This window comes from Zonotrichia leucophrys, chromosome Z (assembly GCF_028769735.1).
Source record: "Zonotrichia leucophrys gambelii isolate GWCS_2022_RI chromosome Z, RI_Zleu_2.0, whole genome shotgun sequence".
Taxonomy (NCBI): domain Eukaryota; kingdom Metazoa; phylum Chordata; class Aves; order Passeriformes; family Passerellidae; genus Zonotrichia; species Zonotrichia leucophrys.
Window position 1 is genome coordinate 69,809,766 of NC_088200.1, and position 12,784 is coordinate 69,822,549.

Here is a 12,784-nt window from a genome sequence, read left to right on the forward strand (position 1 = left end):
CTTCTGTTTAAAATTGCTCTGCTGCAATCACAATACAGCACTCTTTAATTTCAGCTTAAGATAACATTAATGTTCAGTTTGATGCAATCTCTTTTAAAATCTCTGGAAGTGCATGCCAAAGGCATTTGCTACTATATTTTAATGTATAATTGTAGAGAAGATAATATAGTCAAAGCACTTAAGTTTTGGTCTCTTGGCTGCAAACCTACAAAGGATTTCCTCTGATTGAGGTGAGTAACCAATGATTGTAAGCTGTTCATGTTTGAATCCAAGGAATCCCAAGTTTTAAGAACCGACTGTGTTTTTTCTGGGCTGTTTATCTCCTGCTGTTCTAGGTAACTTCTGGATGCCATTTAATGGCTTAGTAGGCTTTTTTGAAGTTATGACTGTAAAGACACCAGGGCAGGAATTAGGGCACATTTGCTAATAGAATTCGTAATTCACTCCTGTTTTATAACCGAGTAGTATAATATCTAATATGACTGCTGAAATTTCTAAATTGCTGTCAACAGCAGTGACTAGTCATTGTTCCCTGATAGTATTAATTCTTTGAGTTCTTTAAAGAAAATGCTAAGAATATGTTAGGCAGACTGAGGTGTCTTGAACATGTCTTTGTGCCATGTTTTCTTTCTGTGTGCTACCTGACTGGGTTTTCCTCCCCCCGGGAGCAATGATGATCAGTCAAGCTTTCCATTAACTCCTGAAAAACCTGAGCATCTGAATCTTTCTCGTTAGCTCGGTTTACTATTTTTAACTAATAAATAATCAGAAATCTGTCAGTTGCTCCATGTGTTCTCTGGAAGACACTGGCTTTCTGAGTAGCGATTTCTAAGTGAGGGATAACCCTGTCTTAACCCAGAGATTGAGGTTGTTACATCTTTGAGAATTTACACTTTCATTGCTCTTTCATCAGTCTGAGGCCAGTTACAAAGCATTAGTTGAGAGTTGTGCATGCTTGTTCTTAGTTTCCATACTTGTCACCATCTTTCTTCCAGGAAAGCAGGACTAGTTTACAAAATACTGACCAGTCAGATTGTACTTTAAGAGAATGTTTCTAAAGAGTAAGATTTTAAGAAAATCATTATCTGTGATACTTCCTCCCTTTGGAGTTGTTTGTTTCCCTTACAGGGATAAAAACCACTTGAAAACTGTCAGACTTGGCAGAGCTGTTGTCCAAGTTCAGTGTTAAAAGCTCTCTGTGATTTGTAGTTTACGAGCAAAATTAGAAATAGTATCCCAACCTCTCTTGAGAAGTGATTTCCTGAAAAAATGGTTACAAACAGTAGTTGGTGTCTCCAGCTTGAGTCAAAAGACTGGTGGAAACTTCTATTCCCTCCTGTGTATTTAAGTACTGAAATAACTCTGGAATCTCAGGCAACCAAACTCAAGGCTTTTATTGGTAAAGATCGTAAGACTGACTGGTGTCCCTGGGCAACAATGTGATTAAAACCATTCAGTGGAGATGTAGGTGTTTTGGAAAGGAAGCTCAGTCCTCTTGATCTCTTTCACAACTGGGCAGATAAAAGCAGTAAAAGATAAAAACAGCTTATCAAACTGACTTGTAGACAAAAACTGGGAATTTTATGATTACAAACATTAGCACGCTGCAAAAGAAGTGTTTAAAGAACAGATATATTTGGTATGGCTTGGTGTCCTCCAGACAGCATTTAATACCTAGCTTATTATTTATTCTTTATCAGACAGCATCACATTTGTACCAGTACAGACTGTTTTCAAAAGTTCTGTTATATAAGAGGTAAGCACCATAGCAGCAGGATTATTCTATTATTCATAGTTATTCTATGCATGAAATACATTTAGCACTTCTAAAGTCTTTCATTCAGCTCCTTGGAAGTGTCACAGGTGGTTGGAGCTAGAGTCAGAAAGTTCATTTGCTCTTTGAAGGAAATGATCTTTGGTAGTGTTTAAAAATCCTTTGAATATTACCATCATTTGAGGCAAAAGGTCTAGTAATTCTTATGTAACTTGATAGCTTTCTCTCTTCTGTCATTTTTACTGTATCTGTGCTCTGGCTAAAGTGTCCTTTAGCTAGGAATCAAAAAAATCAAAGCAAATGTTTATAAACTCTTTTTCATGTACGTTTTGAACTATGTTAATTCTGAAAAAAACCAAGTTTTGTAGCCGTAGTCTTAATAGTGTGCAGGACTGGAGTTGGGATATATGGGAGTATAATCTCTTCAAATAATTATTCTTCCTCTGAGACAGATGGTCAGCTGCATCTGGATCAATACATTTTACTGCTTTTTTCCTTTCCACAGAACAAGGAGCATCTTAAAATGGCAATGCCTACAAAATTAACCTTGGGGAGAAGGAAAGAAGAAATTGTGGTTGTAATGGCTCGTGAACAGGTTGCAGTGGAGCTGTGAGCTACAGTGAGGGACTGCAGGAGATGTGTGAGAGCATGGCATTGTTCTGTCAGTACTCTCTGGGCAAAGATGGTTCTCAGGGTAGCTTCCTTTATTCTTTTTTCTGTTCTCAGTAAACATGAGAGAGCTGTGCTCATTAACAGAATATAGGCATGTAATCAGAAGGAAGTATATATTAGGATATAGTATCAGAATTTAGAATGCAGGTACAAAGCAGTTTCAAGTGTAAGCAGCTTGACTAGGTGTAGTGGAAGGCCATTTTTATGTTTCTTTGCAGAAGGTGCAGCTTGAAATGATTAGGCTCTTGATTTTTAGCATTATGATAATATAAACTATTGAAAACAGCTTCAGTGCTGTATCCTGCCAAGATGAGAAGAAACTGCTTTTGTGAAGCCTTTCCAGGGAGATTCTGTGAGAAGAACCATGCCATATTACATGGCTTGTGCTAAATCTGTAGCTGGCCAAATGTGAGGAATGGGAAAAGTAGTTAAATGCTGTAGTCTGAGGTGCTTCTCTGGCCTCCTGTTTTTGCACAGGATTAATAGCAGTGGGAGGGATTAGCTACAGAAGTCAGTGACTACTTGGAACATGCCAAATGAGGCAGTTCACAGTGACAGCAATCTGCCTGGAGATCCAGAAAATAGTCTTACATACAAACTTGCTGGTGGTCCTGCCCTTTACTTGTGGCTTCCAAGTTGTGATTCTTGAAAAGAAACAAGACTTCATGTGTGTTTATTCTGGTATTACCTCATACAATGCAACATAGCCCAAGTATGTTGCCATTAAGATGGGATTTAGATAAGTTCACCACAAAAAAAAAAAAAAAAATTATGCTGCATGACATAGACCACTATCAAGAACTCATAAATGAAGCAATTTTTACTGAACTTTTTGATGGACCAGTGTATTACAGGCTGTTTGTGAAAAATCTCAGATCTTCTCTACCAAAATATCAAGTATTTTCTCATTACTAATCTATGTCTAATAGATGTGGAGGCTATTCACAGTTGTCACAAATAAGTTATTGTTATCATCCAACACTGGAGATGAAATAGTAGATTATCTGTGTAGGAGCAGAAATTAACTGTTGCTTGTCTTAAGTCCTGTCAGTGTGTGACAGAATTGTCAGCTTGTAAACATACCTTATTTTTCCCATAACAACGTACATGAACACCATTACTCTTTTTGGACTGATTATTTTGTTTTAAGAGTTGTGTTAATAAGATTGTTTATGGTCTGAAATGCTAAACCCCCTTTTCTTTCCCCTTCTGTTACACCCCCTTCAAACCCACAGTGTGTTAGTGTTTTTTACTGTTTATGAAGATCTTATCGTGCATGTATTGGCTGTTCTAAAATAGTGCTGGGGCAGTTTTTTCCATTCAGTGTCTGACTTGAGTAGAAGCATTGTTTCCTCATGAACACGAGCATGAAAAATACTACGCCTGCTTGATTTACAGCTGAGACCACAGTGGTTCTTTCTTAAGGTCGCCTTAGAGGGCTGAACTTGGAGCCTTCTGGAGTGAAATTCCTTTGTGCCCACACTCTGTAATATCTGTTCTCAGTGCTGCTTTATTGGGCACCCACCAGCGATGATAACCAGGAATAACCTTTCAGTTATTACATTTTGCTTGTGCCTCAAAATATTTTCCTAAGAAATATTGCACGGTGTGGAGAGACGAGACATACAGAACAAAACTTGCCTGTGTTCACAGTGTGCAGTATCTTGGAGCTGATCTGGTAACTGATAACTCAGAATACCAGTTGTGACCCATTATCTCCTCCCCAGCACACAACAGGCTGAGCTGTGGGCTTGTTTGAGCACTGCAGGAAAATGTGTAGCTGCCACATGGTGGGTGAGGTTTTGGGGTGACATTTGGGGATCACATTGGCGATGTGTGCAGGTTTTACCAATACTTGGCCCGCCATGCTCACATGATGAAGTATGTGATCCTTTCTTAGACTAGATACAAATATTTCTCTACCTTCTCACCAAACCTGATTGTGCAGCAAACAAACTCCAAGCTTGTTCAAAAAAAAAAAAAACCAAAAAACCAAGGCATTAACCACTTTATTCAAATTTCACTATTTTAAGACATGAAGATAAAGATTCTTCCTACCATTCCATGATCCTCCCTGACCAGTCTTCTCAGAGAATAATTTTGTTATTTCTTATTACAGACATGATGCGTGTTGTTGTAATAGCAGAAGATGTTATCTAATGTTGGCAAGTTTTTTTGGCCAAAGCTTAAAAATTGTTTGGATAATTTGAATGTGACTCCTTTTATGTAATGGTTTAAAATAGAGTTTGTTCCAAGTATAATGTGGTGGTTTTCTGTGAGGAATAAGAATGGGTTTTATATGAGCAAGTAATAAGTGGTTGTACTGTCTCATGCTTGATTGGAGGTTCTGGCATAGTGATGAACATGTTTATAATCTGCCCCTTGTTTTAATGCATCTTTTTCTCTCTGTTTCCTCCCCACTCCTGAAAGGAGTCATAAAGGGATATATTAATGCTTAGAGGGATTTTTACATTTTGTTTCGCACTTCTAAGCTATTGGAGCAGGGTAGGTGGTCGGCTCATCCTCTTCTGGCATGAACCTCAGGCTTGAGTAGGAGATGTTTTCTTAGTGCTGGTTCAGGCAGGTCAGCATTTCTGAAATGCAGCAGCACTGTAATTCTCGTTCTGGTCCTCACTGTTCTTCTTACCACTCTAAATGATTACGTGCCACTACTTGATTTGGCTTGAGTGCCTGAATACAAATAATCAGCAATCAATAGATTCATCTGGTCAAAGGCTGTGCAAATCTCTCAAGAATTACAGCCATTACAGCAGGAAAGCTGCAGTTCAGCAAACTGGGTAACTCCTGGTCAGATTTCTATTTGTCCTCTGTTTAGTGTATATAGTACATAAACACACACATACACACACACACACAAATATTTTTTATATATATATAACACAGAAGGTGTCTTTTTTTTTTTTAATTGTAATCCCTTAGGATGCAATATAATGTGCTCTTTAAGAGAGTAAACTGTTAAAGGTAATGATCTGGAAACTGATCTTGATTCTACCTAACAGTGGAAGGCTTGTGCCTTACAGGATGACCAGATGTGTTGCAGGTGTATCTGTTTCTATGGGAATTTCATAATTCCACATCAGTAAGAGAAGCACTGGCATGAGCCTGTGCTACTGACCTTTGGATAAGGTTGACATTATCTGTTTTTAAAAGTCTGGTTTGTATGTTTACTGCTGATAGTAAGAGCATATGAGGACACCATAACTGACAGGTGTAGAAATATTTCCTCTGAACCCTGTGCTGAGGATGTATCTGGTACCTAATACAGCAAGAGTAGAAGGAATTTGGTAATATACCTCACCCTAATCTTTATTATTCTTTCCCTGCATACACTTGAAAGCCTTATTTGTGTCCATTCTGTTTTGTGTCTTACTTAGCAAATGTGGGTTTTGCTCTTTACCTTGTTGGGATTGAATCTCTAATTGTTAAAATGTTTTCTAAGCCCTGAGATGCAAGCTGATTTGCAGTATGCTGCTTGAGCTGGTTTGTTGAATGTTGTTCAGGGTCTTTCTACTGTATCCATTCTTAATACTTGTTTCCTTGGATAAACTGCTTAGAGTGCTTCTTGCTTTCTTATAGCAAGTGTAGGAAATGTTTGAGTTCAAATGTTCTGGTGCTTGCCTGGCTTGGTAAAGCAAAATTGCTTTTAAAGCAAGCATATATGTGTGTGTATACACATATATTTTCAATTATGCTTAAAGTTGAGGTTTTCTGCATCTTTGAAGTTGAGAGTTGAATTGTAAATAAAAGACGTAAGTTGGCCTTTGTCCGTGGGGCTAGTGTTGTCTCCATCTGTGATCCTTCCCATTTAAATGGTGAGCAGTATTTGGGAAGAGACTTCTCTTCCCTCCTTTTCCCTGAAATGCCAATCTCCCATCCTTCTTTCTGGCAGCATCACCTTACAAAGAGTAGTAGAATAGTTTGCAGGGAAATGAATAATTTATTTCCTGAAAAATTGATCAAATGACAGCTATGTCTGAGCCACAGGAAATGCTACAGCAGAGACCAGTAACTTGTGGTAGAGCAGTCTGTGCTTTCACATAAGAAGTAAAATTTCTTGTGCATTTGAAATCTTCCAGCTCTTTTTCTACAGACCAGGTGTTTGACTTTTTTGCGGATCTGGAGCTAATTCTTGAATATACTTACCACATTGGCTGTTAACAGTTTGCTCTTGTAAGTTTGTTGTATGTTCCTTTAAATCCGAGATGTGCATCATGCAAGGCACATAAAGGAGCAGCTCAAAACTTCTGACATGTCTTTCTTTTTATTTTTCTGTAAAAGATGGTGGTTTTTTTTACAAGATAAGTTTCACATGCCCACTCTGCTCTGTCAGTGACACAAAAACTTTTTTTGTGTTTTCAAAGGAGCCATTTGAGGATGGCTATGCCAATGGTGAGGAGGGCACACCAGCTGGGGATGCAGCCGCTGCTTACACACCCGACAGCAAAGGGGTGGTCAAATTTGGCTGGATAAAAGGTGTGCTGGTAAGTTTGATATATGGTTCTTCAGTTTTTTGCAGGTGCTGATCTATTCTTACAAATCTTGCCAACCACCTTCTTTGTTGACAGGCATTGTGATAGTGCAGTATAAAGATTACGTGCATGAGAGGTGTGATAAATGCCATAATTTTATGAAGGGTTTCTCCTATTTCAGCTGAATTTTAAGGCAATAAGTACTTCAGGGCTTTAAGTTCTTAAGGGTTTATGGTTTCTTAACACAGGTTTTAAGAGTTTTTACATTGCATGATTTCCAAGAAGGAAAAAGATAGTCGTAGAAAAATGTGTGCTGTACTTCTGTGGTTTGGAGAGGTTATCTCCTTTTCTGTAGGATTGATATATTCCTCTTTAGGGAAGAGAGAGACCCAAGATCTGTTTTTAGTCTCCTGTCTAAATTCTGAACAAAGCAAACTCTATTGAGACCTGAGAGTTGTAAATACAAGAATTAAAAAAAAAAATGCACACCTCTCCATCCTTTTATTGTGCATATGTGTTTTAAGATACAAATGGTACAGAAGAGTAAGTTATTTAGTAGGGTGTTGCTTTAGTGCATGGTTTGGTTTTTTTTTGAGAGAGAGAGGTTTGTGGGAGATGCAGACTGGGGTTTTAGACCTCATGATATTATAGTCACTCCTGTATATTTTAAGTCGTGTATTCTGTATTGTGAATTTTGGATCCTAAAGGTTAGAATCTAAATTATTATTATTGTTTGCTTGTAGCATACTGCAAGTGTAGATATTGAACTACTCTTAACTCTGTGTTTAAGGTAGTAACTTTTTAATAATATTTAAAGTCCTTTTTTTTAAACCAGTCCTAAACTTTTATGATAACATCATATTCTTGTGAAATAATTTGAAAAGTGAGGAAATACTGCAATTTTAAAAGTGAGGAAATACAGAAAGATAATTTCAAGAACATTAAAAACTGAAAGGAAGAATTAATGGAAATTACTGCAGATGCAATCTGTGTTGTATTTCCAATCTATGTTACATTTCTGCTTTATCCTAGGTACGATGTATGTTAAATATTTGGGGTGTGATGCTCTTCATCAGACTATCATGGATTGTAGGACAAGCTGGGATAGGTATGGATACTAATGCCGTAATTTTATTTCAGTGACTTTCAAATGTGATCCACAAGAGATACTGATCCTGAGCTTTTACTTCAAACAGGAATAGGAAATTACCTTAATATTGCCAATTTTTATGGTAATTTATCTTATCAAAAACTTCAACCAGTTACTTAGACCTTTTTATTTAGGTACAAGGCAAGTACTTTAAAATTTACATTTGCAAGTCTTCAGTGAACTGTAGAGATAAATTTTTGATCTCTTATTATTAAACTCTGCATATGGACTGTGTAGTATATAAGCAAATCTTTCCAAAGGCTTAACTTAAATGTTGGATTGATCTGTAGAATAGAGTTCTTACCTTGCTGATTAAAGAGAATCTTTGCCCAATTTTATTTTTATCCTTATGGGCAAAGAGGAAGCCTTTTGCTTGAAAGTAAATTTGTGTTCTACTTGCAAGACTTGAGTATTTAAATGAAATTAAGTTGAAGGTTTGTACTCTTTAATGCTGCAGGGCTTACAGTGTTTTCATCTGTTTTCCCAAAAGGTCTCTCTGTCTTGGTTATTGGAATGGCCACTGTTGTGACAACTATTACAGGATTGTCTACTTCAGCAATAGCCACAAATGGGTTTGTAAGAGGAGGTAATGCTATTTTCATGAGGTTTTTAAAGCTTTCCTCACTCTGGAGTGCACACTTCAGTGTTGCTGAGGAGCAAAGCCTTCCTTGTGTTCTGTGTGTGATTAAACAGTCACGTAATTAACAAAAAGTCAATAGATAGCCTACTATTTAGATTTAAACTAGTTTAAATCTAATTAGTTTAAACTAGTTTAAATCTAAACTAGTTTAGATTTAACCCTGCTCTTATGCTGTAAAAGGAACTTGATTGGTGTAAATTTTTGTAATACAGATGTTTTTAAGGCTACATATCCAGCTATGGAGTAGGGTCTTAATATTCTCCTGAGGTGCACGGGTTGGTTAAGAGTGTGTTTATGTCCTGAAATAAACCTTCACACAAGTAACTCTGCAAACTCTGTTAGCTCCAGCTTTCCTGAGGGTGATGGTTTTCATTCTCTTCCATGGTTTATGTGGTGTTGTCAGCTATTTTTGGAAATGGTTGGTGCCTCTGACATGATCAGACTGCTTCATGACATTACAAGACTGCTGCTAGGAAAAAAATGTGGTAGGACTAAAGTAGGAGGTTATAAAACTATCTTCATTAATACTAAGAATGAAGAGAAAAGCCTCACTCTCGCAAAGTAAACAGACCCAATGGGAAAAATCAGCTATGACTGTTAGCGTTATGTCAAGCTTAAGTTTCTGAATGCCTTTCTGGTCTTTAATTATATTATGTATATCAGGTTTTTGCATTCATATAGGAGCTTTTTCTTTTAAGTCGTTCTTGAAAAATAGTACTTCATTAGGAAATTTGAAGTCCTGAATTGGAAGAACTGTAAGATTTCATAGGAACATTTTTTCCTATGAAAATGTTGTAATACAGTAAATTTTTTTTAATGTTGCATAAGAAATACAGAAGATGTCAAAGCTGGGTACTTATACAGGATTTCCGCAAAAAGTCCAAGGCAGTGAAATTAAGTATTTTCTGTTGCAGATTTTTTACATGCACTCTGTTATTTCAGACTGGAGCTGGAGGGTTTTGTTGCTTCTAGAAAGCTTAACCTTAAGTTTGAGGAATAAGCCTTTGCTACGTTTTCTAAACTTTACCTTCCTGTAATGTTCCAGATACTCAGATTTTCATTTGTCATGTGGGATTTGTTGTTTTTTTGTTCCACTCAAAAGTACAAAGAGCAGGCTCTTGAGAGTCCCATTGGAGGGCAGAAAATTCATTATAAGCAGAGCTTTTAGGAACAGGTCTTGGAAGCTTGGAACTTTAGTGGATTTATTGCAGTCTGCTTTGCTTGATCTTGCCTGCACAAGTGCTTTGGGCAGTTTGAAGTAAAAAGCCCAGTTATACTGCAGCTTGTGTTCTACAGTTTTTAGCCACAGAACTAGTTGCATACCTAATATGCAATAATATGATGTGGTGCATCATTTATAGTTATTTCCACCTGGTCTCTTTTCCTAAGAACTTGAAATACATTCCTGAAACTTCAGCACATCTGTCCCTAAGTTAAGGGGACAGATGTTATCTGAGTTAAGGGTTATTTTCTAATACATCAGGGAATAAAGAGTGAGTAGATTCTGACTTGTGTAAATGTTAAAGGGCTGATGACTGTCTGTTACAAGCTCTATCATGTCGAGGACTTCTTTGTCATTTGTATTTTTTTTCTTTCAGGAGGAGCATATTACTTAATTTCCAGAAGTCTGGGGCCAGAGTTTGGTGGTGCCATAGGACTGATTTTTGCATTTGCCAATGCTGTGGCAGTGGCAATGTATGTTGTTGGTTTTGCAGAGACTGTTGTGGAGTTACTCAAGGTTTGTGGATGACACTGCTTATATTGATTATACTTTATCTATAAAGTTTTACACCTCATATAGAATGTTTGAGTATATAAAGTATATACTTACTGTTTTTTTTATTCATCTGATCACAAAATGGTGTGCTTTGGACAAGACATTTCAAGGTCACCTAGTTCATCCCCCATCCAAGTAGAATCACAGAATGGTTTGGGTTGAAAGGGACCCTAAAGACCACCCAGTGCCATCCCTGCCATGGGCAGGGACACCCTTCACCATCCCAGGGTGCTCCAAGCCCCATCAGCCTGGCCTTGCACATTTCCAGGGATCCAGGGGTAGCCACAGCTGCTCTGTGCCAGGGCCTGCCCACCCTCACTGTAAAATATTTCTTACATCTAACCTAAATCTGCCGTCTTTAAGTTTAAAACCATTATTCCTTGTTCTGTCACCACAAGCCCTATCCAATTTCTTGTAAGCCCCCTTTAAATACTAAGTGATGGCAGTAAGGTCTCCCTTTTCTCCAGGCTGAACAGTCCCTATTGTTTCCATTTGGAAGATTCATTGATTTAAAAACAAGGCAAAACCCAAATTACTTGTATCCTTAAAGGGAATTTACAATCAGTAAATTTGTGGTGTGCAGGTAAACTACTAATAAATTATAGTGAATAGAATGCTGTTCTTTAGGGAAGATATTTACCTGATGAAGTATATGACTGTGTATTTTTTTGTTTGCTTTGTTAGGAAAATGGAACATTGATGATCGATGAAATGAATGATATCAGAATCATAGGAGCTATCACAGTGGTTATACTGCTGGGTATTTCCATTGCAGGAATGGAGTGGGAAGCAAAAGTAAGGAATTCCCTTTTTTTTTTTTTTAATTCTCTGCTTCATAATTTTGCTTCCATTTTTGTACCTTAGCTGTCTGATTTATTTTTAGTGTATTCAGTGTATTCAGTATTGTTTGATGGTACATTAGAACCGAGTTGACTTTTATGCAGTAGCTCTTGGTCTGGCACTAGCATGTGCAGCTCTGAGCAGCATTTCAAATCTTAAACCACTTCACTGGAAGCTTAAGCATCTATGAGAACCTAAACTCCAGCATAATCCACTCTTAATGACATTGTCAAATAGATTAATGGCATTTCCCTCTTCTGGGCAGTTACAGCACAAGAGAAGGTAAGAACTTCAGCCTGGGAATTTTCCCTTACTATGAACTTCAGGCAGATTCGGAAGATGAAAAACAATGGGCTGGCTTCCCTTCTCTTTCACTCTCTTCTGGTTTGATTTTCACCTGGAAACAGCCAGATGGTGGGATGCACTCACTAGACCCAGCATGGAGAAGGATTTTGAGCATTGGTGGTGATGCATCTGTGGGAGGGAAAACCTCACTCTTAGGTCAGCTCTGACTGAAGAGGTCTTAACAGAGAAGCTCTTCTGCCTTACCAGTTTTCTGCTTGGCATTATGAGGCACTGTAGCTTGCTCTCTGTTGCCTGCACTTTGTAGGCTTTTTCTGAATATCTGTCCTTAATTTGCTAAAAAAAAAAAAAAAAAAAATTGAGAAGAGCCTCTCACTTGGCCTTCCTTCCCAATGTATATTGATATCACAATAGCTCCTGTTTTCTTGTCTGAGAGGCAGCTGAAGGAGCCTCCTCATGAAGTATTGTGAGTTTCTTGTGCTCCTTCATCAAGATGATGATGCTATTTATAATAAAAATGAGAGGATTGTTTTTATCATTGTTGCTTCCAAGAAATAGGGCTCCTAGAAGAAGTGAGTGAAGATCGAGTGCATTGCTTTGATCTACTGGGGAGAAAAGAAACTTACAGAAATTGACCTGGTCATGAACTTCTTTAGAAACTCTTTACCTTTCTCAAGTAGCCCTTCACTTTCTGTAACTTGAATTTGTGATGCTCTCTTTATACACCCAACTGCAAACAGTGATGACCTCCTTATTCTGAACTGTTTTGAAAGAATTTTTTGTTAATGATCTTCTGGCTGCTGCCACTTTAAGTCACCAAGTAGTATCTTCATTTTGCTGTGTAGCATGAGCATTTATATAACAATAGTTTGCATGAAAATACCGCTGTTTAATGTTTCTACATCAAACCTGAAATGTGGTATTACTGCAGTGCCATCCTTATTTTAGGGATAGCTTTCAAAAGTCCTGTCCTCAATGTAAAAGTCAAGATTTGGTTTCTCGGTCATGGAATGAGGCAAGTGGGAGCAATGATTGGCAACGGAACCTGTCAAACAGGCATTTCATGTGGGCTAACAGAACTCAGCCTAGCAAAGCATCAGTGTCTCCATCTTGATCTGTGGTGTTCTCGTATGCCTTA

At 37.7% G+C, this 12,784-nt stretch overlaps 1 protein-coding gene across 2 annotated transcripts in view; it reads left to right on the plus strand.

The window, feature by feature from the left end:
• SLC12A2 (solute carrier family 12 member 2) overlaps positions 1 to 12,784 on the plus strand; it is a 54,083-nt gene that overhangs the window by 9,472 nt on the left and 31,827 nt on the right. For both annotated transcript variants that reach the window (XM_064735387.1, XM_064735388.1), the window contains exons 2-6: positions 6,829 to 6,948; positions 7,969 to 8,044; positions 8,577 to 8,672; positions 10,325 to 10,464; positions 11,188 to 11,298. In XM_064735387.1, coding sequence (XP_064591457.1) covers positions 6,829 to 6,948; positions 7,969 to 8,044; positions 8,577 to 8,672; positions 10,325 to 10,464; positions 11,188 to 11,298 — 543 coding nt within the window. The remainder of the gene's footprint in view (positions 1 to 6,828; positions 6,949 to 7,968; positions 8,045 to 8,576; positions 8,673 to 10,324; positions 10,465 to 11,187; positions 11,299 to 12,784) is intronic.